General features: G+C 33.3%; 1 protein-coding gene across 2 annotated transcripts; it reads left to right on the forward strand.

Moving 5' to 3' along the window:
- Positions 1 to 138: 138 nt before the first annotated feature.
- Positions 139 to 11,853, forward strand: LOC115887203 (ankyrin repeat domain-containing protein 29). 2 transcript variants are annotated; one of them, XM_030906559.1, is made up of 8 exons: positions 141 to 393; positions 5,124 to 5,234; positions 5,296 to 5,394; positions 6,376 to 6,474; positions 9,881 to 9,979; positions 10,338 to 10,535; positions 11,140 to 11,235; positions 11,462 to 11,853. In XM_030906559.1, exons 1-8 carry the CDS (start codon positions 382 to 384, stop codon positions 11,648 to 11,650), a joined length of 903 nt encoding a protein of 300 aa, XP_030762419.1. In that variant the 5' UTR covers positions 141 to 381; the 3' UTR covers positions 11,651 to 11,853. The 2 variants fall into 2 exon arrangements, with proteins under 2 accessions (XP_030762420.1, XP_030762419.1); XM_030906560.1 differs by lacking the exon at positions 9,881 to 9,979 and having other exon boundaries at positions 139 to 393.
- The last annotated feature ends 2,499 nt before the right edge of the window (positions 11,854 to 14,352 follow it).

Genomic DNA, 14,352 nt, shown 5'->3' on the forward strand with positions numbered 1-14,352 from the left:
TGATATTTCGGCATTGGGAAAGTGTTGGAGTAGATGAAAAGCGTGGATTTGCGTGGGTGAAAGGCGGAAAAGCGTAGTTGCGCAGGAATCGCGCAACAATTTATTTAAAAGGTTTTCTGGGAGAGCGTAAAATAACAAATGAGACCTCGATATCGAACCACTTTCAAGCGAATGCCGCATCTCGCAGCTCGCAACATTTTCGCTATTAGTTCACCTCTATTTGTTACCTGTATGATACGCGCTACACGTCACGAAATTGAACATTTTGATCGCGATACCCACGATTTTTTTATGAAAAATGAGGTAAAGTGTTGTGGGGGTGGTGAATTATAAAATAAATTATATAGAGGATGCGCGGATTTTGAATGTAGGTCAGGCAAAATGTCTTTAAAGGTAAGAGGACCTTTTTTGTATTATATTATGAGTGAAATGCAGTCATGGGATATTATGTAAATGAGTTTTTTTAGAAAAAATAATAATAGACTTTGAAATATATTTATTTTTTTAGATATGTTTATTTTTTCAATATAATTTTAAAATCACGTGAAAAATATAACAAAATTTATTACGATGCTACAGTATATTACTAGGAGATGCTAAATAACAATAATAAACTTGTATAAACAACATTATTATTTATTTACTCAAAGATATTTTTCGTCAAAGTGTTGTTAATTTTTGATAACGATCTTTAATATAATAGAAAAAGTTGGTAATTGATGCTTAATTCTATTAACGATAATACCTACCTATTTTTTCATTTTGTTATTCAATTAATTGAATTTTCAATTAAAAATAATAGTGTATATGTTCAAGTTCAACGAGAATTTTCTATTTTTAAATGCCTCGGGTTCAGTCAATGTAGCATTGAAATTAATTTAAAATCGAATAATATACAGTGTGTTTATAAATGTGTTTATTTTTTTAAAGTTTGATGCCCCTTAGCGGACAAACGAAGCACTTTTGTATACCTAGAGGTAAATCCCAAAAATACGTGGCAGTTCTATGTCCGCAGAATATTATTGACACCCTGTATTTTGCAATGAATTATTTTTTGTAAGGAAAATATACAGAATGGATATATTTTTTCATTTTTGTATTATTTCAATTGAAAAAAAAATAGTTCTAGCTAAAATCATAAACTACAGTATAAATTAGAAATGGTTGAATATGCTGGAAATGATAATGGCTAAACTATGACAATATTTTTTTCGAAATTTGGATATACTTCGGATAGTCTAATAAAAAGATTCTGAAAAATAGATTTTTAAAAAAAAATATTTTATAGATTTTTATTAATATACAGGGTGGTGCACCTCATTCGCCTCGGTTGATTATACCAAAACTGAAAGATCTATAAACAAAATATTTTATGGGTATATGTTGGATGTATACCATGATAGTGAGACCCATGATTACTTATGGAGCAGTTGCCTGGTACACAAAACTAGAGCAACGGACGGCAAGGCTAAACCTATGCAAAGTCCAGAGACTAGCATGTGTTTGCATCACAGGAGCCATGAGAACCTGTCCAACAGCAGCAATGGAGGTCATTCTAGATCTAACACCACTGCACATTGTCATTGGTAGATATGCCAATGCGACATTGATTAGAATGGTCACTAACGGAATTAGTACTGGGAGAATTGTCAGATCAGGGGCTTGGAACACCCTCATAAAGGAAATACCACTCCTGCAACTCCCAGTGGACGATATGCTAAGAACGTACAACTTTGAGAAACATCTCCATGTAGTATTGAGCAATAAAAAGGATTGGAAGAGCGAAACGCTTGCCCAGCAGTTAAAAGACCATACCATAACTTGGTATACTGATGCTTCCAAAACCAATACGGGAACAGGGATCGGAGTGTTTGGGCCGAGAGCTAAATACTCCGAACCAATCGGCACTTACCCTAGTATCCTACAGGCAGAAATCTACGCTATCGAAAGATGCATACAACTTATCTTAGATAGGAACTATCGGAAACAAGAAATAGCCACCTTGTCTGATAGTCAAGCAGCGTTAAAAGCGATCAACTCAGTATCAATCCATTCGAAATTGGTCAAAGAATGCATAGAGAAGCTGAATAAATTAGGCAAAGAAAACAAAGTCCTCCTAACTGGGTGCCTGCTCACCAAGGGATAGAAGGCAATGAAAAAGCAAATAATCTAGCTAGGAAAGGAGCGAACACTCCACTAACTGGACCAGAACCGTTCTGCTTTCCAAGTGGTAACCAACTCAAGGCGGAACTCAAGAACTTGGAAGATTCCATCCGCAACCTGGAATGGAAATCTTGCAATGGTCTAGGACACTCGAAGAAGTTTCTGAGGGCTTATGATCAAGAAAAATCACAGATCTTCCTGGGTCTGAGTAAGAACAATCTTCGGATTGTCACGGGGTTTTTAACAGGACACTGTCTCCTCAATGAACACCTCAGTAGATTGAAACTAAGAAGAAACGGCGAATGCAGATTCTGTGGGGAAGATGGTGAAACACCAGTACACCTCATCACTGAGTGCGCCGAGACGACAACCATTCGTGCCATGAATTTTGGTACGACTGATATTGGAGATGGAGAACTACCCTCTATAAAACCGTCCCAGATACTGGCTTTTGTCAAAGCCCTGGGACTGTATGATGAGTTATGATTCAAGAAAGGGGGACACAATGGATCTGTAAGGTCGAAGTGATTAACCCCCCTCCCACTCATTCTAAATTCTAAATTCTAAATGGGTATATGTGGGGAGGCAATGTGCACAATTTAAAATTATTTTGAAATATACAGGGTGTTTCAGAACTAAGATCCATACCAAAGTTATATTTTTTCTTATGGAACACCCGGTGTTTTATTTCATTTTTGGATTCCTCGGCCCAAAAAAGGCATTTATTATAAGGGTTAAATATGTTTAAAGTCTTTGGTTTTTGAGATATTTAAAGATATTTAAATTTGCACGCTACTGTAGAATAGATTATTAACACCCTGTACATTACTTTTAAGAATTAATTCTTGTGCTGAATTTAAAGGTAGAGAAATAAACTTTTTGCTTCCTTAATTTTATACAGGGGTATCAAAAATTGCTGATCTATTTTAAGGATTTATTTTATATAAAAACTTCGTTATTTCAAATGCAACACCCTGTATTTTTTAAAACAAACCGAAGCAGATTCAAATGCTCTTTCAAATTGTCACCCTGTATGCACAAAGAAACAGTTAAAAATACATTAAAATGTTGAGCTTCAGCATTACAAACACCAAGTTAAGCACAAGTATTATTCTTTTTAAAACTTTTTGTTTTCCAATTTTAAAAATAATCGAACTAAATTACGGTTTCCCGAAATAACAACGGCAAAAACCTGAAAAGAGTGCCGTTATTCTGAAAACCTCGTTTTCAGCAGTTAAAAACGACAATTACTAGAAAAAATAAACACAACAAAATGAGATAAAAACGTATCTTTGAAAGATCTTTCGACTTTAAGCAAGCAATTAGAGCATAACGAAACCACTTGACCGTTAAAAAGAATGTCTAAAATCGTGTCTAAAATAAACACAGAAAGAGAAAATACGACTTTTATATACCGGACGTCTTCATTTTTACGACCACCAGTATAGAGAAAAAGCAGCGTTATTAGCAACTAATAAATAATTAACTTGCTTTCATATTTAATTTTGTACAAATCTTATTTTCCATCAGCAGATTGTGACCCAAAATTGCCTTTATATACAGAGTGATTTATTTTTTTACTACTACTAATTATTTATAAATTTATTTTAAAATGATTTTTTTTTGTTATTGATGATAACATATTACCTATATTATCTGTGTATTTATTTGACACTTTTTTTCGTATCTACGACAATATTGGACTTCCTCGCACTAATGGGACACCCAGTATAACGCAAACATTACTGATCTCCTATTATTACTTTAGAATATACATTTCATAAATATAATAAAACATATTAATCTATATACTAATATATAAAATCCTGCTAAAAGTGACTAACATACTGATTAGTCACGATCCTGCTCAAACCACTCAACGTAAGAAGCTCAATTTTGGCATACAGGTTGGTTCTAGGGTGTAGAGGTTCGATAAGAAGGGATTTTTCGAAATTCCAGTTCCAAGAGGGTGAAACCACCCCTCAAATATTACAATATTTTTTATTTCAAAAACGGTCAAGTTTCCGAAAAAACGCTTAAACACGTATATTTTATTTTGGTTCTTTACATATTTTTAGATTTTTTAAAAATGTATACAGGATGTTTCGAAAAATCTGGTCATTGATTAATCACGATCCTGCTTAAAGCGCTTGAAGTAAAAAGCTGATTTTTGGAAAACAGATTGACTTTAGGGTGTAAAGGTTCGATAAGAAGGGATTTTTCGAAATTCGAATTCTAAGGGGGTGAAACTATCCCTCAAATATTAAAATATTTTTTATTTAAAAACCGGTGAGTTTTTCGGAAAAACTCTTAAACACGTGTATTTTATTTTGATGTTTTACATATTTTAAGATTTTTTATAAATTTATACAGGGTGTTTCATAAAATATGACCATTGAGTAATCACGATTCTGCTTAAACTGCTTGACGTTTAAAGCTGATTTTTGGCAAACGGATTGACTGTGGGGTGTAGAGGTTCGATAAGGAGGAGTTTTTCGAATATCAAATTCCAAGAGGGCGAAAACGCCCCTCAAATATTACAATATTTGTTATTTAAGAAATGGTTAGTCTTTCGGGAAAACGCTTGGACAAGCATAATTTATTTGGTTTTTTACATATTTTGAAAATTTTTAAAAAATCATACAGGGTGTTCCAAAAAGATTTCTTAACCACGATTCTGCTTAAACTGCTTGACGTAAAAAGCTTATTTCTGGTAAACGGATTTTTCGAAAGTCAAATTCCAACGACATGAAACTACCCCTCAAATATTACCAAGTTATATAATAATATCGCCATATTGTTTTTTCTCATGCTGACATAAATGTAAGAAAGTTTTATCCAGTTTGTATGTTAATGGAAATTCTTGCTTTGCTTTGTCATCACCATTATAAATGATTAATTGAACGCGAACGAAGTCGCTGGTACACGCTATATAGTTATTTATAATTTCCTTTTTTCAGAAAGAATCTCTATCAGATGCTCAGCTCCATCTAGCAGCTCTTAACGGAAACCTACCTCTACTTACCAGGATCTTGGATAGTGGAAAGGTCCATGTAGATTCCAGAGACAAAGTAAAAAAGACCAAAATATTTACCAATTCAATTTTTCTTTATTTTTTTCTTGTATAATTAGGATGGTACCACTCCTTTGATACTAGCAGCTGCTAATGGGCATTTTGATTGTATTAGGGAACTGTTAGATCAAGGTGCTGATCCAAACATCAAAAGAATTGTAGGTATAATTATTAGAATTAAATAGAAATTTTGAAATGAAAATAATTTTCTCTAAGACTCACTGAAGCAGTGATTGATTTAGTGAAACTGAAAGATGAGAACAAAGGCCTTAAAACTTTTGTAAATTTTTCAATTTTTTTAATAAGATACCTAATGATTTTTTATTTAATTCAAATTTATTTGAATATATTTATGTTAATTATTATGTCACTAATTTGGGCATTTTTTTAATATTTTCTTTATGGTTGACTATAAGCTCTATAATTTTTGACTGTGTTACATTATTTTTATTTGATCACAGAGTATACCGGGTGCGTCTCAAAAGTGTCTCACCCCTATAAATTTTTTATTTTGTCACTTAAAAAAACGAGATTTGGTATGTTGGTATATGACATAAATTAGGAATGATTGACGTATTCAATTGTTTTCGGTCACTTGCTGTTTCACTACAACTTTTGATTTTTACATGGTACCCTCGGTATATTTTTACTTTATTTCATAGAAAATGACACTCTGAATAGAATGTCATATCATATGTAAACTTTTGACATTTTCGTTTGAAAAATCGTATTTTAAGTTGCAATCTAGAGAGCCATGGCTGTGTTAAAAACACTAATTTTTGATCAAGGAGCCTTGGAAAAATAGATTTGATCGTTTAATGTTTTTCGTGTCTTGTCCTGACCGGTTAAAAGATGTCTAAATTGTATTTTTAATCATATCTCTATTTTCTATCGAATAAAGTAAAAAATACCGAGGGTGTCATTTAAAAATCAAGAGTTGTAGTCATTTCCGGTGAAACAGGAAGTGACCAAAAACAGTTAAATACGTCAACCGATCCTGATTTATGTCATATACTAACGTACCAAATCTCGTTTTTTAATCTGAAAAAATAAAAAAGTTATAAGGGTGAGCCACTTTTGAGACGCACCCGGTATATTATACAGAAATTTATATATTTTTTTCTTTTTTTATTATTTAGACGGGAACAACACCCTTATTTTTTGCTGCCCAAGGAGGATATCTGGATATAGTTCAATTCCTACTAGAAAATGGAGCTCATGTAGACACCACTAGTCAAGTAAGTAATATTTTCTAAATGCCCCTCGTAACAGTCATACTGTACGCGACATTTAACAGCCACCGACCTCATAGAATTAGAATTAGAATAAGTGGGAGGGGGGTTAATCTCTGCGACCTTAGAGATCTATTGTGTCCCCCTTTCTTGAGTTATAACTCATTATACAGTCCTAGGACTTCCTACGGAGACCCGTGTCCCTCACAGTCGAGGAGCTACGACCCAAGCCGGGTAGACGAAACGGTAGCTTGTGTCGCCTGTTGGGTTTAGAGGTAGAAGGTAGGCTCCCGACCCTTGGAGGAGGTGGTAGCTTGTATGCCACTTGCGGAGGATGGTCTCACCCAAGTGTCAGCCACCTCTCCTGTAGTTCTCTTTGGGTTTGGCCCCTTGGAACTTTCATTGTTACTGTTCCCAGTGTGCTAGGGGGTTTCCCAGAGCTTCACCCGGTGATGTTTTTATTACTATTATTACCAGATCTCATAGTGTTCCTATGAGTCGCTAGGGACAGTCGGTCCACTTCTACAGAGCCCCGCATGTAGAAGTAAGGGGTAAAATACAATGGGGTGCCCCAAGGTTGAGGCTGTCCGTAGCCCCGCCCGCTATCGTTATATGTCTTGGTGCAATTCCCTGGCCACGACTCTACAGTCAGGGACAAGACGATGAGTGAGATGCTTCTTAGACCAAGCCAAGTGCTAGAGGGGATTCCCCCCAGCACCTGACCAGGAGCTTCCCCACCAACGACAAGGTCTTGCATCTCCTAGGGGAAGACCGACCTCATAACATGATGTTGATTTAACTAAAAATGGTCAAGTCAACATGATTATCTACATGCCTACAGTCAGTCTTCAAAGAGGAGTATATTGAACAAAGTATTGTTGCCATAAAAGGGATCATCCTGTATATCGTTTCAGTAACATGAAAACAAAAACAAATATTAGAAATGCATTTTTATGTGAGACGATCAAATGTAAAATGGCATTTTATCGTCGACCAAAAAGAATTAATTTCGGGAGACGATAATACAATTTTATCGTCGTGTATAAAACAATATTTTTTTCCATAGCCAGTTGCGTTTTAAAAAATATTCAGAAATTATTATTTCAAGGAATTTATTTCGAGTAGAAAAAATATTATGCTGGGTTGGCGTTGGTTTCTATGTAATTTGACAAATAAATAAAGCTGTCTCTTTAGTTGGCAGTTTTGAGTCAATATTTTTTAATTCTCTTTCGTGTCGATTGCTGATTGAATTGGAACCCGAAATGGCTCAAAACGAAATAAGTAAACTACATACCAACAGATATTCAGGCTCAGGCGACAAACGCCATATCCAAACTACTTCCATTAAAATCCCGAATAATTTTTGAAAAGGAGTACAAAATTTTTCAAAAATGGAAGCAATTAAAAAACGTGCGAGAAGAAATAAAGTTTTTAAACCTATCCTCGCTGTTAAAGTATCATTTAATCGACCCTTGCGGTTAAAGTACTATTTTATCTAGTATTTTTGATAGATATAAGGCAATTTTAACAGTTGTTATGGAAAAAATGTTATTTATTCCATAAACAATTAAAAAAAAATAAATTAAAATTCATGAAGCAATATCCATAGCAGTTTACTTCTAACGTTGATTAATTAGATTTAAAACTCATTTCCTTTTATAGAACAATCCTTTTAAAACTGCATTATATTTAAATCCATCATAAACAGGTATTTTATGGATGAGAATAACCATAAATAATGAAAACTGTGATTAAATGAAGCGCTCATCAGTCTGAAAATGAGCGTGTGAAAGTCCTTTGGTACACGCGAATGCTTAACAATAAAAAGGATGTACAGGAAATGCTTTTTGCTTCGTGTTTAGCTATAGTTTGCCTGCAAAAACTTAAGATACTTCTATTTTTCTTACTTCCCCATCATAAAAGAACTTTTACGAGGGACTGATAATAAATACGATTTTTTTCTCAGTAAAAAATAGCGTTTAACGTCTCCTTTTTTGCTGCAAAGACTAATCTGGACAGGGCCTACTTTGTTTACACGGAATTCGAACCGCGGTACTCGGCCATGTCATTGTCAATGGCCTACCGACTTGGCAATAAGTGTCTAAAATACCCGAACCCGCGTGAATGAGCACTGTGCCAATAGATTTTACACTTTTGCCATGGAACAACAGCACGACAGAGTTTCCAGACGTTCACCAGTCCATCCACTCGAATCGTTTGACGTCGTTTAACTTTGATGATCTACGGGAACCGGTGTTTTGTGTTCTATGGTCTTCTCTAAAATCATATTTTAGATTTTTGTTAAAATAAACAATGCATACACTAAAAATATATTACGTCTGTTTTTACTGTTTCATTTTCTATTTTTGCTATAGTCTGTAAAACGAATAACTTTGAATTTGACAGTTTCCGCGGGCTTTTCTAATGTTAATTTTATTAAGTTAGCAACTTCCGGCTATGCTGACGCAGTGCCGTCTCTAATAGAACAGCCTCGGGCGAGATTTATGATGTCACGCTAGTTAGATACTACGGATTAATAAATATGTTGTAGAATACATGGAAAACATAATTATTCCTCATATTTTTGGTTTGTATTTTAAAAATTATATAGTTTACATGAAATATACATAATATACAGTTAATAATGAATGGCTGAAATCGTACTCCATAGTCAATGTAGATAGTTTTGTGTTAAGAATAATAATTTAAAAAATATTTGGTCATCTTTTGACAAGTTTATATTAGTTTATTAATTGCAGTAAACATTATAATATATAAATAAATTTTGTGAATGCAAATAATAATACATCACTATTAGTAGATATTGAATGTTTTTTGTTAAATTAGATCGATTTTCAAACCCCAAATTTTAAAATATACTTTACATTTTACCCATTATCTTATGTACCACCTATTCATTTTGTATATTTGTATATTGCTCCGTGGCTGTTCTATTAGAGACGGCATTGGTCTAATATTTAGAAACGTCAAAAGCTGATGACATTTTACTTTTGTCAATTATGACATTTCGTGTTGATTTTTGCAAGAAGAGGAAGAACTGTCACTTGTTTTATTATTTTCCTTTTCTATTTCACGAAAGTAAAAAGAGTTACCTATCTGATTTGTTTAGGCATTCAATTTAAAGAATATCAGTAACTTTTTTGACAGAGGGATTTTATATTTGCCATGTTGGTAAAAAGTAACGGTCAAAATTCAAAGTTATTCATTTTATAGACTATATCTGTTTTGCTGCTTTATGCTGTCAGCTTTTATATCTCTATAAATAGAGAGCCAAAACAGTAAAACAGACGTCAAAAAGTATGAAAAGCAGGCAGTAAAAAGAGCAAAAAAGACTGCTGTCTGGCTCAAGTGTCCCCTACTTATTGTGTACATCCTGTATATTATTTTTTAGGATGGGGGTAGTCCACTGTTCGTGGCATGCCAATGTGGCCACATGGATGTAGTTAAGGAATTAGTCAACAGAGGTGCCAATATCAACGCCAAAATGAAAGTATGTATGCTTTCAGTCAATTATAAAAAAGGTGAAAAAGCAACTATATACAGCACATATTTTTGGGCTCAGAAAAAGTTAATTTAACACAATTTACCGCTATTCAAAAGTGCTTTAATCAGACAGAGTCATCGCTGACGCCGTTTTTTTCGATTATATTGTATTACCATAGAAACGCGTTTTAATTTTTCGAAAAAAATTCAACCAAATTTTATTTTTCTCTAAAATTGAATGAAAATTTTATAAAGCATGTATTTTTGTTAAAATGTTGATAATAAAATAGCTTTTCCTCTTGTAAATTTAATTCGAGGACATACTGTATATTCATAAATGCTAATAATTCTCTCTTTTTATGTAGGACAAGGCTACGCCATTGTTTATAGCCAGTCAGAATGGACATTACAAAATTGTAGTCTACTTATTAGCTCATGGAGCTGATCCAGACCCTAGGAGAAGTGATGGGGTCACTCCATTATGGATAGCTGCCCAAATGGGACACGATCATTTGGTAGCTTTGCTGTTGAAAGCAGGAGCTTTTGTAGATAGTCCCAAAAATGTAAGACTTTTTTAAGTCATTTGATGCGTTCATTCTGTATATTAATAAAACATTTTTGGAGTTCCTGCTCTATTAAAATTAATGTAAAGTATATAACTATTTATAACATAATATTTTTTAAGTACCTTAATAGTTTTTTAACATCTTTGGTTTTTCTGCATATTACAACAAAAAATATTTTTAAATTATATATATTACTCTAATAAAATCCTTAATAATGATTATTATACAGGGTGAGTCTTAAATAAGTGCAAATATTTTGAGGGCTGGTAGATCTCGATAAATATTTTCTCTTTACCGTTTTTCAAATAACTCCAAAATAACCACGTTATTTTACCATGAAAATTTAAAGAAAAAATGTTTTTTTTTATTAAATTTTAAGAACCACTGGATCTTTTTTGGATTATCTTTCTTGTAAATTTAATCTACTACCTATGTTGCCATATTATCAAGATATTATGTTCTTTAACTTAAAATTAAAAAACATCAAAAATTTTTTTTGCCGAAAAAAAACTCATGTGTTTCTGTGGTCGAAATATACCACCCCTAGAAATATTTGCCCTTATTTAAGACCCACCCTGTATATACATTATTATTTATACAGGATGGTGCAACAGCTTTGTTCAAAGCTGCCCACAAAGGACACTCAGCTGTCATATCAGAATTATTGAAGTATAGACCTTGTTTAGGATTATTACAAGTAAGTAAAAAATTGTATATTATTATATTAACACCTAATATAATTAGGTTAATACAGGGTTTAAATAAATAAGCATATCAGGAGATAATTATAAGGCTATAGCTCTTAGTGGCACTGTACTGAGTTTTTTTCTTAATTTTAATACATCATAACTTATATATAACATACATTAACACAGGGTGTCCCAATACTCCGTGGACTACAACTAAACCCTTTTATTTTGTAGAATGGCGAAAGCGCTCTTCACGCAGCCGCATTCTCGGGCAACCTATCCGTATGCAAGCAACTCATTTGCGCAGGCTCGAATCCTAACCTCAAAAACCAAGATGGCGCCACGGCCAGGCAAGTGGCCGAGCACAACAGACATAGGGCCGTCATAGATTATTTAAGTCAATTCTCCCGAAGAAAACAATAACACAAGAGGTTGGCTCAGAGAAATAAGTAAATATAGAGGGGTTCCGGTATTTAAATAACAATGGAGTATGGAGTCAAATAGTCAATTAAATATTATTATATTACCGGGTGCGTCTCAAAAGTGACTTACCCCTATAACTATTTTATTTTTACACTCAAAAAAACGAGATTTGGTATGTTAGTATATGACATAAATTAGGATTGATTGGCGTATTCAATTGTTTTCGGTCACTTCCTGTTTTATTGGAAATGACTACAACTTTTGATTTTTAAATGGCACCCTCGGTATTTTTTTACTTTATTCGATAGAAAATAACACTCTGAATAGAATGACATATCATATGTCAACTTTTGACATTTTCGCATATATGATTTATTTGAAATTTTAACTTGTAGTTCGTAACGAAAATTTGACTCGAAATACCAAGTGTGTGGTATCAAATTATTCGTAAAAAAATGATTTTTCCAAATATGCTAATGAGCCACCCTCGTTCCATTTGAAAAAATTGAAATATGATTAAAAATACGATTTGAGCATTTTCTAACTGGTCAGGACAAGACACTAAAAACATTAGACGATCAAATCTATTTTTCCAAGGCTCCTTGATTAAGAATTAGTGTTTTTAACATAGCCATGGCGCTCTAGATTGAATTATAATATATAAAATACAATTTTTTATTAAGCAAGAATGTCAAAAGTTGACATATGATATCAAGGGTGCTATTTAAAAATCAAAATATGTAGTAATTTCCGGTGAAACAGGAAGTGACCAAAAACAATTGAATATGTCAATCAATCCTAATTTATGTCATATACTACCATACCAAATCTCGTTTTTTTATCTGAAAAAATAAAAAAGTTATAGGGGAACATAAAACGTGAAGGTTGTTTTGACAAATATTTTAGAGGTACTCTATGTCTAGTTATTTCTCTGATCTTTTTGTTTGTAATACTCAGTGAATTCTATGTAGGTAGGCAATATTGACGGGTCTTCCATTGTAACTAATTGAATTTAGAAGAGAGGTATACAGGATGTATCATTATGTGTTTTTAATTTAACTAATAATGTAAAAACGTTTTTAATATAAAGCTTTAAGAAAAAATACTAAAAATAAAGTACAATAAGTATTGAATGTATACCGGGTGTTGCATCGTAGTTGGGAACATAGGAAATCCCATGCAAAATTTGAACTGTCCAGATTTTGGCTCCATATCTTCCATCAATCCATAGGGGAGCTAATATCTGGACAGTTTAAATTTTGCATGGGATTTCCTATGTTCCCAACGACGATGCAATACCCGGTATAACATACTAAAGCATAATGTGTGTATCATAGTTACAGTAGTTATGATAAAATAAAAAAAAATGTGTGTGCACTATGTGCGCCCATTTGAAGTGAAACTTCTTATTGACCGTTATTAAATTGAAGGATTTGAAGGATATGTTTGAAAAAGTGTAGTTTGAAACGTTGAAAAAGTAATAAATTAAAAATTAATAAATAATTCTGAGAACTCCATTCGGGTACCTCTATCCACGTGCCGAGTTTGGTTCCAATCGACCGATAATTAAGAACAATCCTGATGATTCCATCCATTTAGAGGCATCAGTTCGAAACGTCGAGGGCGTCATCCTGTAGCCCGTCCCCAATTATGCCGAAATCGACCCACATTTTTCTCAATATCAAATCCTTACTCCCGCCCTGATGAAGATGTAAACGAAACGTCGAATCCAACTTTGCAGGGTGGGACAGTGTACACTTGTGGTGTACACCGTCGGTCATATAGCCTACCCACCAAATTTGGTCGCGATCGGACGACATCAACTTTTGACGTTTCTTACGTCAAAACTAACTGTCACAGTGACATGTGTCGTACACGGTCAAGTTGGTCTTGGTCCAATCTATCGACAAAGCAAATATCATTTAAATCGGACGATTTTTTCTAAGCCGTAGACTGTCGTTACCACTTTTCCTGTCGCCTGTTGTGTCGCGTGTCGTGTCACGGCCTTTAATTTTTACTCCCAGCGCGCGTAAAGAAGTTTCACTCCAAAAAATCTTGGAAATGAAAAACCATTTTTATAACAAAAGTTAAAATACAAACATCAAAACAAATTTCAACTTAAAACCGTCAATTAATAGTTATTTTTTATACAAGACGATAAAATACCATTTTATCTTCGTGTATAAAACAATATTTTTTTCCATAACGAGTTACGTTTTAAAAAATATTCAGAAATTATTATTTCAAGGAATTTATTACGAGTAGAAAAAATATTGTGCTGGATTGGCGTTGGTTTCTATGTAATTTGACAAATAAATAAAGCTGTCTCTTTAGTTGTCAGTTTTGAGTCAATAATTTTTAATCCTCTTTCGTGTCGATTGCCGATTGAATTGGAGCCAGAAATGGCTCAAAACGATATTCAGGCTGAAGCGACAAACGCCATATCCAAACTACTTCCATTTAAATCCCGAATAACTTATGAAAAGGAATACAAACATTTTCAAAAATGGAAGCAATTAAAAAACGTGCGAGAAGAAATAAAGTTTTTAACCTATCCTCGCTGTTAAAGTATCATTTAATCTACCCTTGAGGTTAAAATACTATTTTATCTACTATTTTTGATAGACATAAGTTGCTATGGAAAAAATAAAATATTACTTCTGTTTTATACTTTGTTATACATTTTTCCAATATATTTATGT

The sequence above is a fragment of the Sitophilus oryzae genome, unplaced genomic scaffold (genome assembly GCF_002938485.1).
Source record: "Sitophilus oryzae breed Bouriz unplaced genomic scaffold, Soryzae_2.0 scaffold_555_pilon_pilon, whole genome shotgun sequence".
In the NCBI taxonomy this organism is placed as follows: domain Eukaryota; kingdom Metazoa; phylum Arthropoda; class Insecta; order Coleoptera; family Curculionidae; genus Sitophilus; species Sitophilus oryzae.